At 35.5% G+C, this 21,625-nt stretch overlaps 1 protein-coding gene across 1 annotated transcript in view; it reads left to right on the top strand.

Annotated features, from left to right (window-relative positions):
* The window catches only part of LOC139706417 (broad substrate specificity ATP-binding cassette transporter ABCG2-like), a 59,835-nt gene that overhangs the window by 20,525 nt on the left and 17,685 nt on the right, over nt 1-21,625 (top strand). Inside the window, exons 7-10 of the mRNA XM_071614426.1 lie at nt 8,419-8,555; nt 15,013-15,164; nt 16,594-16,683; nt 16,988-17,235. Of these exons, the coding sequence (XP_071470527.1) occupies nt 8,419-8,555; nt 15,013-15,164; nt 16,594-16,683; nt 16,988-17,235 (627 nt within the window). The remainder of the gene's footprint in view (nt 1-8,418; nt 8,556-15,012; nt 15,165-16,593; nt 16,684-16,987; nt 17,236-21,625) is intronic.

Genomic DNA, 21,625 nt, shown 5'->3' with positions numbered 1-21,625 from the left:
GTTTTCCAAGCACCATTTGTTAAAGATGCTATCCATTCTCCAGTTCGTACTTTTGGCACCTTTGTCCAATATAAGATAGTTGTAATTTTGTGGGTTAGACTCTGTGTCCTGTATTCTGTACCATTGGTCTACCAGCCTGTTTTGGTGCCACTACCATGCTGTTTTTGTTACTATTGTCTGCAGCATAATTTAAGGTCTGGTATAGCGATACCACCTATTTCACTCTTTCTGCTTAGAATTGCTTTACCTATTCTGGGTCTCTTATTTTCCAGATGAATTTCATGATTGTTATTCTATTTCTATGAGGAATGCCATCAGGATTTTGATCAGAATTGCATTGAACCTTTATAGTGCTTTTGCTAGTACGTTCATTTTAATAATATTAATTCTGCCTATCCATGAGCAAGGTAGATCTTTCTATCTTCTAACGTCTTCTTCTGTTTCTCTCTTTAGGGTTCTATAGTTTTATTGTATAGATCTTTCACCTTTTTTGTTAAGTTGATTCCCAAGTATTTTATTGAGATGTTTTATTGAGATATTTATTTTTTGAGATATTGTGAATGGGGTAGTTTTCCTCATTTCCTTTTCAGAGGATTTTTCATTGATATACAGAAATGCCTTTGATTTATGGGTGTTGATTTTATATCCTGCCACTTTGCTGAGTTCATTTACTAGTTCTAGAAGTTTTCTGATGGAATTTTTTGGGTCTTCTATGTATAGAATCATATCGTCAGCAAATAGTGCTTCTTTAAGTTCTTCTTTCCTACAGTTATTCCTTTAATTTCTTTTGTCTGTCTAATTGCTCTGGCCAGTGTTTCAAGAACTTTGTTGAATAGAAGTGGTGAGAGAGGGCATCCTTGTCTTGTTCCAGATCTTAGAGGGAATGCCTTCAGTTTTTCTCGGTTTAGAATGACGTTGGCCTGAGGCTTAGCATAGATAGCCTTTACAATGTTGAGATGAGTTCCTGTTATCCCTAGTTTTTCTAGAGTTTTGAACATAAAGTGGTGCTGTATTTTGTCAAATGCTTTTTCTGCATCTATCAAGATGATTATATGGTTCTTGTCTTTAAGTCTATTGATGTGATGAATTACATTTATTGATTTCCGTATGTTGAACCAACCTTGCATCCTGGGGATGAATCCCACTTGATCATGGTACATGATATTTTTGATATGTTTTTGTATCCGATTTGCCAGAATTTTATTGAGGATTTTTGCATGTGTATTCATTAGAGATGTTAGTCTGAAGTTTTCTTTCTTTGAAGTGTCTTTGTCTGGTTTTAGAATCAGGGTGATATTGACCTTGTAGAATGAATTTGGAAGTACTACCTCTTTTTCTATTTCCTGAAATAGATTGTAGAAAATTGGTATTAGTTCTTTTTTAAAGATCTTGTAAAACTTGGCTGTATATCTGTTCAGTTCTGGGCTTTTCTTGTTTTGTAATATTTTGATGGCTTTTTCTATTTCCTCACTTGATATTGGTCTGTTTAAGTTGTGTATATCCTCCTGACTCAATCTGGGGAGGTCATATGACTTTAGGAATTTATCGATGCCTTCACTATATTCTAATTTATTAAAGTATAAGGTTTAAAAATAATTTCTAATTATCTTCTGTATTTTTGTAGTGTCTGTTGTGATATTGCCTTTTTCATCACATTTGCTAGTAATTTGGGTTCTCTATCTTCTTCTCTTTGTTAGCATAGCTAAGGGTCTGTCAATCTTATTTATTTTTTCAAAGAACCAACTTTTAGTTTTGTCAATTTTTTTGATTGTTTCTTTTGTTTTGATTTCAGCTCTGATTTTAATTATTTCTTGCCTTCTACTGCTTTTGCTGCTGGTTTGTTCTTCTTTTGCTAGGGCTTTGAGATGTAGTGTGAGTTCATTTATTTGTTGGCTTTTACTCTTTTAAGGAATGAACTCCATGCAATAAATTTTCCTCTTAGTACTGCTTTCATAGTGTCCCATAGATTTTGATGTGTTGTGTCTGTGTTCTCATTTACCTCAAATAATTTTTTAATTTCCTCCTTGATGTCTTCTGTAACCCATTCTTCATTGAGTAGCATATTGTTCATTCTCCATGTGATGTAGGAATTTTTCTTCCTTATTTTATTGTTGACTTCCATTTTAATTCCATTATGATCAGATAAAATTCATGGTAGTATTTCTTATCGTTTTTATTTGCCAAGAGTTGCCCTGTGGCACAATATATGGTCTATTTTTGAGAAGGTTCCATGTGCTGCTGAGAAAAAAGTGTATCTGCTTGATGTTGGATGATATTTTCTATATATGTTAATTAAGTCTAAGTTATTAATTGTGTTATTGAGTTCTATATTTTCTTTATTCAACTTGTGTTTGGAAGATCTATCTAGTGGTGAGAGAGGTGTGTTAAAGTCACCCATGATTTTTGTGTTGCAGACTATTTGACTCTTGAACTTGGGAAGTGTTTGTTTGATGAACATAACTGCACCATTGTTTGGGGCATATATATTAATAATTGTTATGTCTTGTTGTTGTATGGTTTCCTTGAGCCATATGTAGTGTCCTCATTTATCCCTTTTGATTAACTTTGGCTTGAAGTCTACTTTATTTGATATGAGTATGAATTCCCCTGCTTGCTTACAAGGTCCATGTGAGTGGTATGATTTTTCCCAAACTTTCACCTTCAGTCTGTGTATGTCTTTTCCTATCAAATGAGTCTCCTATAGGCAGCATATTTTTGGATATTTTTTAACCCAGTCTAGTAGCCTATGTCTTTTGAATGGTGAGTTTAAGCCATTAACATTTAGGATTACTATGAGATATGGTTTGTATTTCCAGCCATATTTGTGGTTTTTTTTTGTTTGTTTGTTTGTTATTTAACTTGACTTGATTTTCCTCTTTAATTAGTTTTTTTTCCTTTAGTGTTCTACCCACCCACTGTTGGTTTTTATTGTTATTTTTCATTTCTTCTTCAAGAAATGTTTTGCCAAGGATGTTTTGAAGCACTGGTTTTCTATTTGCAAATTCTTTTTAATTTCGTTTATCATGGAAGGTTTTTATTTCATCTTCATATCTGAAGCCTAATTTTGCTGGATACAAGATTCTTGGGTAAAACCCTTTATCTTTCAGCCTTTGAAATATGTTGTTCCAGGATCTTCTAGCTTTCAGGATCTGTGTGAAAAGATAAGCCATTAACCTAGTTGGTTTCCCCCTCTATGTAATCTGCTTCCTTTCTCTTGTGGCTTTTAAAATTTTCTCCTTGTTCTGTATGTTGGGCATTTTAATTGTAATGTGTCTTGGTTTGAATCTTTTATAATTTTACACATTCAGTGTCCTGTAGCCTTCTAGGATTTGGATTTCTGTTTCTTTCTTCATTTCTGGAAAGTTTTCTAATATTATTTCATTGAATAGATTGCTCATTCCTTTGGTTTGGACCTCAATACCTTCCTATATCCCTATAACTCTTAAATTTGGTCTCTTTATTCTATCCATATATCTTGAATGTTCTGCTTGTTGCTTCTTATCAGTCTCGCTGTGATGTATACATTCTTTTTGAGATGACATACTTTGTCTTCATTGATGTTCTTTGTTCTAAGTGTTCTACTCTGTTGATGATACTCTCATTTGAGTTTTTAATTTTAATTTGGTTTATCATTTCTTTCATTTCTAGGACTTTTTTTTTTTTTTTTTGTATAACATCTATCTTCCTGTAGAGGTGATCTTTTGCTTCCTGGATTTGTTTATGTAATTCATTGTTGAAGTGATATTTCATTGTCTGCACTTGTTGTCTAATGTCTTTCCTGAGACTCCAGAACATCTGAACCATGAATATCCTGAAATCTTTATCTAACTTTCTTTCTGCTGTAGATGTTACCTCTTTTAATGTTGTATTGTCTTGCATTGTTTGTGGTCCTTTCTTTCCTTGTCTTTTCATGCTTCTCATGTTTCTTTCCAGCTCTGTGAGTCTGTTGTGTTATTGTTTTTCCCCTATAGATTTATATTGCACTTGTATAGTTCCAAAATCTCTCCTTTGTGTGGAAAGACAATGTTAACAGTTCCCAATATCAACAATCCATCATCTATGAACAAGTTTTCATTATCAATACATTTATAGTTAGTCTCTATGCCTAGAGATGTTGGATTCAATCATTATTTAAAATATAGTCATTAGTTTCATAAAAGCCATACCATTTCTGATGGTGTACAGAGAACTGAAGGTCAGGCGTAGGACATTATGTTAAAGGGGAAAGGTGTGAGGGTATGGAGTTAATCTATCTTAGCAACTTTGGAGGAAAACTCTAGTGAATAGACAGGAGATAGTTTAGGGGAGATAGGTTAGGTAAGAATGCATAAAATCAAACACCTATATGTATTTAGAAAATTACCTGAAGTAAAAATAGTAAAAGTTAGGACATTGAAAATGGGAGAGAGGGTGTAAGAAAATTAAAAAGAAAAGAAAGAAAGAGAAAAAAGAGAGGGAGAAAGAAAATAAGAAAAAAAGGGCGGATTATGCAATTCCTCTATAATATATCATTCTGGTGACTCAGTTCTGAAAGTCCTATTTCATGCAAACTACTTGGTTTCACATATGTTGGGGTTGTAGGAACCAGTGGGGGAAGGGTAGAGGAGAATGGATGAGAAGAGAGAAAAAAAAAAACTCTTAGAATTCTGTTTTCTTTTCTTCCAGTAGGTCGCATTGTCTATTCCAAGCTTGTGTCTCTGCCCTCAGGTAACCAGTGTGAGAGGGCTTAGGCATCTTCCTGGAGCCTCCCTGCTCTTAGTCTCTCTTGAGTTGAAGTTGTACAGTTGCAGTTCCATGTTGATAGCCATGCCCCCCAACTCTCTGTACAGTTGCAGTTCCATGTTGATAGCCATGCCCCCAAAAAATTTTGAGAAAGGTTTTGAGTTATTACATCTGGGGGTGGGGCAATTGGAAACCATGTACCTGACTAGCTACAGAACTATGCTGGTAGCCATGCCCACCAAGAGATGGCGAGAAAGGTTTTCCAAGATGGATTCCATCTGTTTCCTGCGTCGGGTGTTTGGTGAGGTGGGGGGTGCTGGGGTGACCTTGTGCTGGGGCCAGAACTCAGTCTGGTGACCCACATGGGAGCGGAGCATAGTCTGGTGATCTACAGTTCTGTAGAAGTGCTGCTTGTGGTCACATGTGTGTTCAGACTGTGGGCTTTGGGGCCAGAGTCTGGAGTCTGACCAGCAAGCAAAGCCTCTGCATTCCCTGTCACGCCCGCCGCTCCAGTGGAATCTGCAAAAGATTCCCTGTATGGTATCCTGTCACATGCTCTGAGATGTAGTTTTTCATTGAGGCAGGACCCTGTGGAGAAGCCTTTTGACTGTTTTCTCGGATTCGTGCGCAGAGCCACCAGAAGCAGTACCTCCTCTACTCCGCCATCTTTGCTCCTTGGTTTACTTTTAAATGTGTCCAATCCTTTTTCCCTTGAAGTTTTTACAATTCTATCCTTATTCTATAGGTTGCACATTTTTAAATAATGTTTCTAGGTATGGATGCATTGTGATTTTTGTATAATTTGATTCCTTTTGTCTCTTTTATTTGAATTTCTATCTCATTCTTAAGGTTTGAAAATTTTCCAATATTATTCATTGAAAAGATCATGAATCCCTTTATCCTTTATCTATCTCAATGAATCTTAAGTTTGGTGTTTTAATGATATCCCAGATTTCTTGAATATCATTTTTAGAATTTCTTTATCTTTACTGAAGTGATCTTTCACTTCCTGTATTTTACCCCCAATTTTGCTTTTTACATCTTTTAAGGTAATAGAACATTTTAACTATGAAATTCCTAAATTATTTTTCTACATGTCCTCCATGGTAGTGTCCATGGAGTCGGTTGTTGAAGCATTATTGGTTTGGGGTTGATTTGTTCACTTGCTTTTTCATACCATTTCTATGACTACCCATCTATTGGTATAGTTTTCACTTCTTTATTAATGGAGGGACTACTTGTGAGTTTCTTTCTCTTAAGACCCCTGTATTGATAGAATATCCAAATATTTATTTACTTTTTCAGTGTGTCACTTCTGCTTCTCCAAATATCAGCACCACTTTTTAAAATGCCAGTGAATCCTATTTACCATAATATTTTCAGAGCCAAGTTAAATACTATTCACCTTATAAGAAATAAAACTTTTTGCTATTTTTTTCCACAGTTCCCCATATATACATGTAAACCTGTAATAAAGTTCTGGAATAGCTCAAAAAATAGTTAATATTTATTAAATTTAGTACAATTACTGTAACTTTAAAAGAGGAATAAGGGCAGGGGAGAAAGATAGGCCAAAAAGAATTTGAGAAAATATAGGATGTAAAAATAAAGAGAGAGAAAAAAGATATAAAATATAATTCACACCCAGATACAAAGGCAAAATAGATGGATGATGAGTATGTAAGGTAGTATTCGATAATGCAAGAGAATGAATCAGGGATATGAAAAACAAGTATAAACCAGAGAAATGAAAACAAAGATAGGAAGATTGACACCAAATAATACTTTAAACCATTAGATAAAATACATTCAAATGGGTTGAAGGTACAGTGTTGGCTATTGGGGTCACTACTCTCATTCATTTTAACGAATTCTGTAAATTATCAAAATTGATGTTAGAGTTATTTATAGTAAACCATGCCAAGGTAAAGAAAAATGATGCTGAATCTTGGTTTGGATTTCAGAGGGGTTTGGACCTGTAGCAGATGAACATCATTCCTTGGCTGTGGATCTCTCCTGAGTTACAGTGGTGTAGAGCCACCTTTCACCAGTTATTTTTGTTTGCTGAGTGATTGAGTCAGGTTTACTTTGGGGCTGCTATTTTTTAACTGATTTTGTCTTTTTAGGAAAGTACTTTCTTTACTCTCTTATTTAGCTGAAAGTCGGCACTTCCATTAGTTTTTTGCTTAGATTTCCAGGGGAAATGTACAAAGTTGTTGGCTTCTTACAACCATGAAGTCTCATTGATTGAAATAATTTATTTTTTAGTTCTTTATGATCTGAACATAACAGAAATGTAAAAAAAAATAGTTTGATTACTCTAATGATATGAACAATTACCTAATAATTAAAGTATTAATGAACTGTATTACTAATAATATCATTCACTTCAATTGCTCATTTTCCCCCTTTTCTCCCATACTAACATAAGAAAATAAGCACATTTCCTTACCTTACCAATATCAGTATCAGTGAAAAAATGGACAAGGTCTCTGTATTATCAACTGTTTTATGACTATATTTATATTCATTCACATTTCCATAATTGTTCCCAAAGGCCTTATTTATTGGTTTATAATAATTATAAAGATTAATAGATTTCATTGTGGTATATTTAGACATTTATATAATACTTTGAATTAGGTACCCAAATGTCTTTTATAGTACAATTGTTAATGGAAACCAATCAAGGGCCATAAGGGGCATTCAATAATGATATGTTTAGAGACTCCAAATTCTAGATGTATTTTTTACTTCCTACCTCCCCCAGAGCTTCTTTATTCCCTTTCCACACATATATTGGTGAAAAGATTGGGAAAGTTGCCCTGTGAAATATACCCTCTTCTGGGATTTTCTGAAAAGATGAATGAGCAATTCTGAGGTATGTTGACTTGTAGAAATAATTATTGTGAAAAAATTATGAAATTGAAAATATGTGAATATGGAATGTGGGTAGTATATGTTTCTTGCTCCAACGTGATTCTCTTTTTTTTTTTTTTTTTCACTCCAATTGGGATCCTTTGTGGAGATGGTATGTCTGTAGGAAGTTGTCACAACACTCTAAAAGATCATTATAGGTAGTGTCATTTATATTTCCTCCTATTTTATTTGTTTGTTTGTTTGTTTATTTTTGGTACCAGTGATTGAACCCAAGGGTACTTAAACATTGAGCTATATCTCCAGTCCTTTTTTGATATTCTATTTAGAGACAGGGTCTCACTAAGTTGCTTAGGGCCTCACTAAGTTGCTTAGATCCTCACTAAATTGCTCAGGCTGGCATTGTATTCATGAATTCCTGCCTCAGCCTCTCAAAGTACTGTGATTGCAGGCATGCTCCACTGAGAACAGCTCTTCTCCTATCTTAGTAGTCATTTCCCCATTTTATAGGCTTTTCTTTTCTTTCTTTTTTAGTGTTTAACTTACTCTCTTAAAACTGACTATTTGGTGAGGAATTCACTGGACTATTAAAAGAATGAGCTTCATATCAGGTGCAATCACTCGAGAACTTTGCACTGGGGCTCAGCTTCCACATGTGGTTAGAGTGAAACATCCCCCTTCGCCTAGGTGTCATTTACTTGCTGTTCAGAATAATGAGGAAAATTAGGTAAAGTGTCTCTAGTAGAACTGCTGGTGGTTAATTCACCAAAATATAGTGATGATGAAAATTCGTGAAAATGATAATAATTTGTGTTTTAGGTAAAATCTAAAGGAGAAAGAAAAAGGACTAGTATAGGAATGGAGCTGATCCTTGATCCTCTCATCTTGTTCCTGGATAGGCCCACAACTGGCTTAGATGGGAGAACAGCTAATGATGTCATCAGACTCCTAAAAAGGTAAATGCTATGGCAACATTACATTTCATCTGTTTACTATCTGATCACTTCCAGTTACCGGTATTCCTGGTGCAGGAGATTCAGAAGCTAAAAAAATAGTGTTCCTTCTTTTTTAGCAAGTTACAGTCAATAAACAAGAAGTGTATCAAGAATGATGAAAAAACACATAGGGAAGTAAGGTCATGGTGAGGGCAGGGAGCTGTTTTAAACAGGAAGGTCAGAGAAGACCACAAGCATGTTACGCCTGAGTTGGGAGAGAGTGAGATGTGCTATAAATCAGAAGAGGGTTCTGGTTGGAAGAAGCAGCCAGTGGCCCTGAGATAGAGCATGTCTTATGTGTGTGGAATATCAGCAAGGCCAGAGGGACAGACCCAGAGACTAAGGGGAGTGGAGGTTGCCTGATGAACTGTCACAACAATGCTACAGATTGGGGGCTCAACAACAAAAATTTTTCTTATATCTCTGAAGACAGAAAGTTGAAACTACTGTGTCTTCTGGTCATTTCTTCATTAGTTTGTAAATGGCACCTTCTCCCTTGTGTGTCTGTGTCCTAATCTCCTCCTATCTGGACATAGTCAGATGAGGACCCCCTGATGATCTCATTTAAACTTAAAGACCTCCTTGATGGTGCTATGTCCAATGTGGTTACATTCTGAGGCACTGGGGAATAGGACTTCAACATCTGAGTTTGGGGAAGACACAGTTCAGCCAATGAAATGTGTTTAGGATGTGAGGTGAAGTTGGGCTGATGGCAGATTTCATGGATCTCATAGACTATCAAAGAAGTATGGCTTCTCCTGTCACTAGGGGACATAGTGATATTTTGAGAGTTTTAGAGCACAGCAATGGCTGTGGGGAAGACTGTGCAGTTAGGCAAGGATGAGAGAAGACCCAGTGAATGAGCTGCTGAGCTTCAACCAGAATGGTCATGGTGAGCAGAAGGTGGTTTCTGTTTTCAAGGGAACCAATAGGATCAGGTCAGGATTTGCACCTGGGATGGGAGGATTAAGACAATGACTGCTGAGATTTGGGGATTGAAGAAGTGGAAGAATGAAATTAAATAAATGGGATTTCCTTTATCAAGAAAGAAAAATGGCCAGGTGGGGTGCTGCACACCTATAATCCCAGCAGCTCTGGAGACTGAGGCAGGAGGATCACACATTAAAATCCAGCATCAGCAAAAGCAAGACTCCAAGCACTCAGTGACATCTTGTCTCTAAATAAAATACAAAATAGGGCTGGGGATGTGGCTCAGTGGTTGAGTGCACCTGTACTCAATCCCTGCCCCCTCCCCCCACAAAAAAAGAAAGAAAGAAAGGAAAGAAGGAAGGTGGGAAGGGATGTTTATAGGAAATTTGTCAATAGTTGAGATTTATACAACATCTTTAAAAATATAAACATATTTCAAACTGACAGAAAGTATCTAAGAACAATACAGATGAAATCCTACTCTTCTCACCTGGATTCCCCTCTGTTACTTTTCATTCCATATGCAGCCCCTCCTTTCTTCTCTGCTGTTTCCCACATAGGCTTTTCTGCCATCATGTGCTACTACAACCTCCAATCAGGGAGGACATGCCATCATCTGCACTCCACAGTTCACTCCACAGATATTGCTTTGCCAATATCCAATCAGGGCTACTCAGATTTCCCCAGTTCTCCCTAGTGTCTCTGTTTCCTGCCTTTTTGGGATCCTCTACAGAAATATATTTTTCCTCTTTTTTCAATCTGAAAAGTTAATGGCACACTGCAGGGTTTATCCCAGTGCGTGTTGTATGAGCCGACTCAGGCATGAAAGGATGCTGAGTTCTCAGTGAAACACACCTGGGCATGCAACCTACACAGCCTTTATCATCTAATTGTGGTGCACATATATGTATACATAGATGTTTCCTAAAAATACATGCATGAGCATAGATATATCTATATTTATTGCTATTTCTGTTATTGAATACATTGAAAAGACCAGGAACTCATAACAACATTTCTGATGCCAATCTGACACCTCTGTCTTACTTTTAGTCTTTGCTATTTTCACATTTGTGACTTCAGACATGGAGATATTCAACTCCCATTATCTCAAAATATGTACTTACTTCCTTATGCAGTAATTTATTTGTTTAAGGAAGCCAATCTCCTGGTAGCTATGGTCTCTCCCTTTGTCCACCACCTCTAGAAACTCCTCTGCCCCATTGTTTTAAGCTTCCAATCACACTACTTTCATGGCCTCCCTTCTGTCACAACCTTGCTTCCTCTGATGCCCATGACGCTTTGAGCAAGTGTCTATGCTACAAGAGAGGAAACAACAAGAACTGAAGATATGTGTGGGTTTAAACTTCTGAAGTTTAAGATGTCATTTACACATATAAGTGAAGATGCCAAGACACGGGTCTGGAGTTCAGGCCCCATTAGAGAATATATGTAGGATATTTTTATTCACAGATATTTTCTTTGTGGGTTGCTCTGCTTAGCACACAGTCCTCTTTCCTCATGCCCAGAGCTTTGGTCAGTCCTTCCCAAGCACTGCTGAGCATACTCATCACCTGGGACTTATTGAAATGCAGATCCTGTTTCTCTAGGTTCCTGGAAGGAATCAAAGTTCTCTACAGTAGTTTTAAAGAATTACTGACACTGATTCAGTTAGTCCTCAGGCCCCACTTTGAGTGTTAGAACTCTCAGGTATCCCATGTCCATCTTCCAATCCTTTCTCAGCTTCTTATTGTCAGTTGAATAATTTCCAGTTTCTTTTCGAAGGGTTCATTATGGTCCTGTTTGGTCCTCTCTATTAGTTATCTTCTTCACCCAAAACAACAGCAACACAAGCACACACATAGACACTGCTTGTTGTGTTACACAGAAAGGCTTCTTATAGTTTTGAATTTTAGACCTGTTCACTTCACGCTTTGTTCACCTTGTATCTCTTTTCTTAGCTCACTATTGTTGGGAATTTGGATATTCTACTTTTATCACCTCCAGAATGGGTTATCACTTTCCCTTTTTTGTTTATAAGGATCCATTAACTTCTCCGAATCCAATCATATTGAAATTATAGACCTTATCTCCTTTTTCTCTTTGAGGAAGATCATCTTTGGATATATTAGATATACTAGGTGCTTGATCATCTTTGGATATATTAGATATACTAGGTGCTTATCAAATTCTTAAATTGAAGTGATTCTCCTCATAAAATATTTACAAAACAGTTTGGAAAATGTTTTTTGTTTTTTGTTTTTTTTTGCCTTTGTTTCTTATACCCATAAGTAATAATTCCTATAACAAGTAGGTGAGAAATGTTTCTACCGTAAAATCAAACCAGACTCAGATTCCAGCCTTGCCATGTAGTAACTGTGAGCCATTGGTTAGTTACTTGACCTTTAAACTTTATATGTCAAAAGAAGAAAATACTAATATTATAATATCTTTGTGAAAACATTGTGGAAATTCAATTTATCACTAAAACATATAGCTAAGTGCTAAATAACATTCAAAGTGCTTAACAGTATTAATGTATTACTAAGGTAGGATGAAAACCAATTACTAAAGAGCCAGGATACTTAAATGATGAATGAAAATTTGTATATGACCATCCTTCTAATACTTCATTGATAACTAGTTTCAAAAGTGAGTATACTCAAAATAATCTAAGATACTTGTTAATAATATGGATTCTCTATTCCAACCACCAGAGATTGTATACCAATTTCCCTGAATTCACTGTCTTGGAAAACTCTCTAGAAAACTGCATTTTCACCAATTTCTAGTCAACTCTAGACTGCTAAAGCAATAAACTTTAAGATTCTTTAGTCTTTTTTTTTAAGTCTATTACTTTATTGAGGAATATTAGCAGAGTTAGTACAATCAGATTGGCACAGAGAGGTACTAAAGGAAAATGATGTTGAAATGGGATTTTTTTCCTTTTCAATAAAGGGTAGAAAGTAACCAGCAGAAAAATGAAAGGGATGAGGAATAGGGTAACATTTCAATTCTTATTCTCCCTCCTCCCCACTTTGTTCATGTTCTTTGCTCTGAACTCACTAAAATTACAATACAGGTTGTGAAACATTTGGAACAATTATTGTAAATTATTAGAAAAAGAAATTGTGGTCTAAGGCACTGGAAAATAAAGCATTAGGTACATTATGAATACTAATTGAATAAAAAAGCAGATTCCATTTGCAAACTCAACATGAACTAATCATACAATCTTGAACATTTCATCTTATCTCTACTGGTGTCTGGTTGCTCATACAGTGTTCTTTTTAAATTCAGTCATTTTTATTGAAGTTATCTCTAAGTTCTTGCATTTGATTGGAATGATATGCCTAGTATAACATCCAATACAAAGCCAACTCACACAAAACGTTTTTGAACATAACATGAATATGTCATCAACCTTTCCTAAGAGGTTAAAACATATGGCAAATAATAACAAAATGTGATATAGTAAGTCTACTTGTTATAATTATTTTACCTAAATTATGCAAATAATATTTTTGTTGGTTTTGATACAATAGAAGGAAGAGGTTAAAAATATATCAAGAGCATTGTAATGTTTTGAACAACCAATAAAAAATATGAAACAGTAGAGTTTATCTGAATAGAAAAAGTAGGCATTAGGATAGAACAGTAAACATTCTAAACCCTGTAGTGACACTAGATTTACAGTCTGCTGTATGTGAGCAATGCAAATATCCAGAAGCAGAAAATTGTCAAATGAGAGGAGATAGGCAAAGTCAAAACTCAATAATTACATGTGGGTCATATGGGTTTCATAATTTGCTGATTGTTTTAATCTCATTATTGTTAAACATTTTTTTTCTAAATTCTATCTCCTTTTATTACTTGTTTTTTTTAAATATTTTTTCTTGTGATTTTGTAACATTTTATTTAGTGCAAACTTTTCCTCAGTTGAAAGAAGCAATATAGTCTTCAGTGTATTCATTGTGATTTGAAAATATTTTTTTTTTAATTAAGAACAATTCTAATACTTCCTTGAACAGTGGTGATTGAAAATTAACAGGTATAATGGCATTAACAGATAAAGAAGGTATGCATATCTCAAACATAAGCATACAACTAAAATGCTATAATTAAATAAAAACCTAAGCTTAAAATATCCTAATCAATGCATTTGAAAACCTAAGAGTTATTTGAAAGACTTTTTACATTCATTAGTATTTCATTTATTTTTTTCTGGTATACTGTTTTTGCAACTTAAAAAAAAAACACACATTTCTATTGATGCAAAAAAAAAAATCTCTTTAGTAAAACAAAGAAACCTAAGTACATTTTTTTAAATTTTGAGTTGTATATCAAATTTCTAAATTGTATATTAAATTTTTAAAAATTCTTTATTGTTCTCTAGAAAACCTAGTTTAGATAATGTAATGGCTTTTCTCAAGTACTTTTTTCATGACAGAAAATTTAGATAGAAAAAGTTCACAAAGAGACTATTAGTGAATTTGTACTCTCTCTTTCCTGATTTAACCTAAATGTTCAGGATTTGACCAGTGATTTTTATTATATAAAATGTGTATGAGAGCTTTCTGTGTTCACTTAAGAGAAACATTTTTCTCCATTTTATAATATTTAGATTAAAGTTTCATGAAAAATGTTTTTTACACAAATATAGATAGTTAACTCTCATATATGTAAAAGAATTTCTGCCTGTGTATCAAATATCACTAGTTCTCTTTCATTGGTAACAAGGGGGGTGTATTTTGAGGATAATAATATGAGACAGTGCAAAAACTCAGTGTAAAAAAGAAAACATCTTTTTGTTTTGCTCTTATTTTCCACAAAACTTAATTTCTTTTTTTTAAATTTTTTTATTGTTGGTTGTTCAAAACATTACATAGTTCTTGATATATCATATTTCACACTTTGATTCAAGTGGGTTATGAACTCCCATTTTTACCCCGTATACAAATTGCAGAATCACATCAGTTACACATCCATTGATTTACATATTGCCATACTAGTGTCTGTTGTATTCTGCTGCCTTTCCTATCCTCTACTATCCCCCATCCCCTCCCCTCCCCTCCCCTCTCTTTAGTCTTTTAATAAAAGCATTGAATTTAAATATTCCCAACTCCATGTATGTAATGAGTTGAGATGAGAAATTTGTAAGAGAAAAGCATGTTGAACTGAGAGAAAACGCTCTACTGGCAGAAATAAGTATTTTACAAAATATTTCAAGGTTCAGATATTTTGGATGGGGGATACTGGGGATTGAACTCAGGGACACTTGACCACTGAGCCACTACCCCAGCCCTATTTTGTATTTTATTTAGAGACAGGGTCTCACTGAGTGCATATTGCCTGCTTTTTCTGTGGCTGGCTTTGAACTTTGATCCTCCTGCCTCAGCCACCTGAGCCACTGGGATTATAGTCGTGCATCACCATACCAGCAAGGTTCAGATAATTAATGATTTATTATTTTCTTTTTTTCACTTAGGATTTCTGAGCAGGGACGCATGATCATCTTCTCCATCCATCTGCCTCGCTATTCCATCTTCCAGCTGTTTGACAGCCTCACCATACTGGCCTCAGGAGAACTAATGTATCACGGTCCTGCCCAAAGGACTTTAGAGTACTTTGAGTCTGCAGGTGTGGTTAAACATTGTATGCCCTAGATCCTTTATTCATAGACTCCTGGCAGAGGAGAGGAGTCCCCAGGAGTGCTACAGGAATGCTCTTTGATCTTGCATAGACTTAACTGGGGTGTCTCCACTCTAAAACATATTTGGTCAGTTCAATGCCAGAATTCTTTTTCATTTTGCAGCATTTTTTGTTTTTCAGGTATCTCCCCTTTTCCTGTCTTATTTGAATATGCATGGTGTGTGTATGTGTGTGTGTGTGTGTGTGTGTGTGTGTGTGTGTTTGTTTCATGGGACTTTTTTCTCCTTTTCAGTTATGTTGACCTTTTCCTGAAAGTTCAGTAAGTAACATGTTGAACTCACACTCAGTATTCTGTCAGTTGAACTTTTTTGAAAAGTTCCAAACCATTGCCTTTTAAAACATGTAACAGATTGTGATATTACAGTGTTTCCCCTGACACATAATCTTGCTCTGCCTTCTTCAGGGCTCGTGGAAATGTTTCTTAGAAGCATTAAATTGAATATTTAAGTCTTGAATAGCTGGCCCTGAATCTGATATAATGGGCCAAAATTTCTGGTCTGTCTGGTTCTTTCTATTTCAGACTCTGATTTCTTTAATGGTTTACCTATCTGCTTCACTTCAGGGGTCTGTGGATATGATTATAGATGTTTATCCATGACCCCAAATAAAGTTGTAAATAATCATTCCTTCTTAATTTGTTTTTATTAAATATCTGTCACTTAAAAACACATCAAACACATGAGAGTTGGGAATCCAGGGAAGATGAACTAAAGAGTCAGAGCTCAGGCCAAATTTAGATGTTGAGGTGAGAGGTCAGGTGTGCTGTGCTGGTCATGTTCTCTCAATAATGCTTCTCTGGGAATTTGTTGTCTATTTGGAATTATGGCATCTTGAGAGATGATCATTTGGAACTCTGAATTTAGTAGGTTGCAAAGCAACATCTGCTAACATACCTACTGCTGTTCCAGTATTCTCTAGGTGAACTCAGTATTCTCTAGGTGAACTCAGTATTCTCTAGGTGCACAGTTCACCAGAAACTTAATATCCTTTCTAGGATCTACATTTAGATTTTTGAAGAAGTACTAGTAAACAGTATAGCATATTGATAGCTGCTTGGATTTTGAATTTTTATGAGAGGTAAGCACTAATGTAAGATGTTCTGAAGAGTCCAAGAATAGTTTAGGATACATTTTTTTTGTTTTATTTATTTATTTTTTTGCCTGAGACAGTTGTTGAAATATTATGTGATTAAATAAAGAAGAGGAAAGGATAAATTAGAGAGGGCAGAAGAGAGCAAGAAGATGAGGAAAAAGTTGTTCAATCTGCCTTACCAACCCCTCACCTCCAGCATCCTCTGCATGTGAGTCTTTACCTTCCAAGACTATCAGCTTGATTTCTGGGGTGTCTTATTTTGTAGGTTTTCCCTGTGAATTCTACACTAATCCTGCAGAAATATTCCTGGACTTCTTTCATGGTGTAATAAAGAGAGAGTCAGAAGAACATGAAGGTATGTGAACCTTTCACATTTTCACATTTTTGCCCGAGGTTTAGCAAAGAGATGATTCATTGAAACATGACCTTGTGAATTTACATATTGATGTGATGAACAAATAGACATTGTCAGTGAGTGCTGTGGGCATTTTTATTTGTGAATGTACATGCTAATTCATTTTTGTACTCAAGCTACAAAACATAGGAGTTGTACAAATAAAAGGTCAAGAGAAAACTTGTGAAATCAGGAGTAATTTGTTTATAATGAGTTAGTACTCTATGCAGTAATCTGTGACCTCTTATCCTCTTCCATTCCAAAGCTAACAAGACTGAAATACCTTCAAAGACAGATGATTCACAGATAAAAGAATTAGCTAATAATTTTGCCAAGTCCACTTTCTACAAAGACATAAAAACTGAACTGCATGAATTCAAAAGGGATAAGAATAAGAGGTGCTGGGTCAGGAAGGAGATTCCTTATGTCACCTCCTTTGGTCATCAGCTTATTAGCCTCACCAAGCGTTCATTCCAAAGCTTTGCAGGTAATCCCCAGCACTGGATAAATGAGGTAAGTGACAAATTCTTCCAGTTATGCAGTGAAATACCCATGTGAGAGCTATTTGTTTCTAATATGGACTTATGCAGGATTATTTTTTCTTCTACCCATTCTTCCATTTATTAGTCACGCCCCCTCCATTTGGAATTTAGAAACAGCCAATCATTCTAGTGTATTATCTTTGATATGAATGGTCCCCCAAAACTCATGGTTGAAGGCTGGTCTCCAAAGGAACTATATTCAGAGGTTGGGCTCTTTGGAAGTGGCTGTATCATTTGATATCATCAATGGACTAATCCTTTGATGGATTCATAATTTGATGACATTATTAGGAGGTGATGTAAACTGTACCAATCAGGATCTAGAGAGAGGAAGTAGGTCAAGTTGTCTGCCTTGGAAGGGTTATGTTGTCCCTGACACCTTCCTTGCTCTGTTTCCGGACTGCCATGAGATGAGCAGCTTTCAGCCTCCACACCCACATGCCTTGAAGTTCTGCCTCACCTTACTCTTAAACCACAGAATCTGAACTGACATGTCTAAAACTGTGAGTCAAAATAAAATTTCTCTCTTACTTGGTTTCATGTTGCTGTGACCAGTATCCTGACAAAAACAACTTAGAGAAAAAAAAAAAAAAAAAACATTTATTTGGGGGTCATGGCTTCAGAAGTTTCAATTCATAGAGAAGTGACTGCATTGTTCTGGGCCCATGGTGAGGCAGCACATCATGGAGGAAGGGCTCAGCATAAAATGCTGTCCAGTTCATGATGGGGTCAAGAAGCAGAGAGAGGGAGCAGGGCTGCAGGAAGAGCAATGCTTTCAGGGCACCCCCTGCTTTACTCCCAGTGACTCATCTCTTTCAGCCACAGCCCACCTGCCGGCAGTTACTGCCCAGTCAGTCCATTCAAACTAGGACAGACAAATTAGATTACACAATTCAATCATTCACCTGTGAATTTTCCTGTATTATCATAGGAGCTTTTGGGGGACATCTAATGTCCAACCATAACATGTTCTTTCTTGGTATTTTAAATTTTTATTTTTGTCACAGTGATAAAAGTTGAGAAACACAACAGGTAAAAAGCAATTGAGTTTTTACTCATGTAAAGCTCTTTAAGTGTCTTCTGTACTATATAACTCAAAAATGTTGAATATATATATATATATATATATATATATATATATATATATATATATATATACACACACACACACACACACACACACTATAATGGATAATGTTAGTCAAAATTTTATTTGTTAAAAATGTTTAGACAGATAATATCAACCACATATGGAATTTGCTGAGAGCTGTCCATTGTCATTTATTGACTCATTCCAAAGATAAATTGAAATATCATGTGTTCCATTTGGAGACTCTACTATACTAGTGAATGAAATGAGTAAAAATAAAAATCTCTGCTTGTGTAGACTTTTTTTCCATATGAGGGAAGGGAAATGATAGATGAATAAAGAAAATACAGACTATGTCATATGGTAAGATGAACTATGCAGAAGAAAAGAGAGAAATCATAGAAATGAAGAAGAGAGAAGGCTCAAAATAGGGAGAAGAGGATTGATTTGCCAATAAAATCAGGTGTTGAAGGAACCCAGTGTCATTTATATTCCTGAAGATAGTTTGTTCTGTCCACTGTCTGAGAGAGGAGACTGTAGGCAGAATGTAAGGATTGATGCTCCTCATTGAGAGATTTTAATATTGGCAAAGCAATAGATAACTCAAAGTATGTGTGGTTTATGCACAGGAAGTAACCAGATACAACAAGAATATTCATGGTGGGGTTAATTGCCTTAAATAAGATATGATGGTGTTCTTTTCTCCTTTTGATCTACTTTGTGGTAGGTGTTTTCAGTCCTCCAGGTTTTTATTTTATTTTGTTTTGTTTGTTTGTTTGTTGCAATACTGAGGATTGAACTCAGAACTTCACACATGCTAGGCCAGTGCTCTGCTATTGGGCTATATGTCTGGCCTATTTATTAGTTAATCTTAATCCCTATGTCACACAAAACACTGTTCCTTCAGTTAATTTGTCCAACATTTGGAGGGAAATCAATTTAGCTGGTTATTATTGTCCAACATTTGGAGGGAAATCAATTAGGGAAATCAATTTAGCTGGTTATTATTTTATTGATATTTTCATTGTCAATCATTGCATTTCTGTGTATTAAGATATGGCATGTTTTTGGCTTAATAAACTGACTTCTCAGCATAAGCACCACATTTTCATATTTAAGTATTGTTGCTCTCCAGGTGTACCTGAGGGCCTGCATCCCCATTTCAGTGATGATGTTCATTGTTTCAGACTTCTTTAGTCCATGTGATTTGGCATTTCTCTCAAGCAGTTTTGTGTCCCATTGTTCAAGGACAATATTTTATTCTTAGATCATCGATTTGACATCATTTGAAAAAATGTCAGGCCAATTAGATGCATTAACTTTGATAGCCCATTGTTCAACAGGAAGATGCAGTATAATAAGCTGATTCTTCAGAGTGATTTATTCATTAGGCTTTTCTTACATGTCTCTAAAACTGATTTTTAAGTGTCTTATCCAAGAAACATATGGTATTCTGGGCAAGATGTTTTTAGAACACAGGTGTTTTTACATCAGGATTATGAGTGTTTTGAGCCTTGGCTTCCTTAAGAGTCAAACAGCAGGCCCAGAGCCTCCAGGTAGCACATTCAGCCTACTTGTCTCATCATTGAACTCGGTTCTCTAAAAGCAATTCCAGCAATGTTCAGGGAAGCAGTAGTCTCTACAGTAAGGGAAAAACCTTGTAGAACCCTGAGCTCAGTGGAACAACTCTTGTTCAGAATTTTAAATGTTGAAACATTAGCTCAGGAGCAGGCAAACCCGTTTAGGTAAAACCTCAGAAGTTAATCATTTTTGACTCATGGCCACATATGTCATTTGTTTCACAAAGTCTACTCTGCCATTTCATGATTAAAGCAGCCACAGCTAACATATGAGCAAATGAACATTGCAGCATTCCAATAGACTTTATTTAAGGACACTGATTTTGAAATTCGTATTGAAATAAATATTATTCTTGAACTTTTACCTCCCAAGTTAAAAAAAAATGGAAAAAAACAAACTATTGGGTTTTGGCCCATAGTTTACTAATCCTTGATATAAGTGGGGTTTTGTTTTGTTTGGTACTGATGATTTAGCACTGGGAGGCTATACCACTGAGACATATTCCCACACCTTTTCACATTTTTTAAAGACAGGGTGATGCTATGTGTATTAGGGCCTTGGTAAATTTCTGAGGCTGGCTTTAAATTTGCCATCCTCCTGTCTTAGCCTCTCAGTTCACCAGGAGTACAGGCATGTGCCACCATGCCTGGCTCTGACATCGAGTCCTTAAGCTTGTATGATTTTTATTTTTGTAAGTTTTGTGAAATGGAGTTATTTAAATGTAGAAGATATACAATCAATCAACAAATATATGAAAAAAAATATTCATTATCACTAGCAACTAGAAAAATTCAAATCAAAACAATGCTTTCCTGGTGACATTCCTTAATTTATTGCCTGATTTTTTGTATTTTGTTGTAAACTAGTTATTTGTTGACATGATTCAGACTTGACATTTAACCAGATATGTTGGGAAGGTATAGGAATGAATGGATTATTTAAAAAAAAAAAAAGGTTTATTGTTCATTTAAGTCTACTTTGACAACATTCTCCTTAATCTCTCTGAGATTCATTGTCTATACTTGCATACTAAATATTTGACTATGCATTCAATTTTTTAATTAAATTATTTATTTATTCCAATTTGTTATATATGATACCAGAATGCAATTCATTTCATATTACACATATAGAACACAATTTTTAAAGTCTCTGGTTGTACCCAAATATTTTCACACCATTTGTGTCTTCATACATTTACTTAGGGTAATGATGTCTAACTCATTCCACCATCTTCCCTACCCATAAACCCCCTCCCTTCCTCCCCTGCCCCTTTCCCCTATCTAAAGTTCCTCCATTCCTCCCATGCTCTGAGCGCCATTGCCATTATGAGACAGCATCCTCATATCAAAGGATACATTCAACTTTTGGGTTTTGGGGATTGGCTTACTTCACTTAGTATTATATTCTCTGACTCCATCCATTTACCTGCAAATGCCATGATTTTATTCTCTTTTAGTGCTGAATAATGTTCCACTGTGTATATATACCAAAGTTTCCCTATCCATTCATCTACTGAAGGGCATCTGTGTTGGCTCCACAATTTAGCTATTATGAATTGTGGTGCTCTAAACATTGATGTGGCTATGTCCTTGTAGTATGCTGTTTCTAGGTCCTTTGGGTATAAACGGAAGAGTGGAACAGCTGGGTCAAATGGTGGTTCCATTCCAAGTTTTCCAAGGACTCTCTA

The sequence above is a fragment of the Marmota flaviventris genome, chromosome 7, assembly GCF_047511675.1.
Source record: "Marmota flaviventris isolate mMarFla1 chromosome 7, mMarFla1.hap1, whole genome shotgun sequence".
Taxonomy (NCBI): Eukaryota; Metazoa; Chordata; class Mammalia; order Rodentia; family Sciuridae; genus Marmota; species Marmota flaviventris.
Note: the sequence above shows the minus strand (reverse complement) of the source record. Positions and strands in the feature narration are given on the sequence as shown.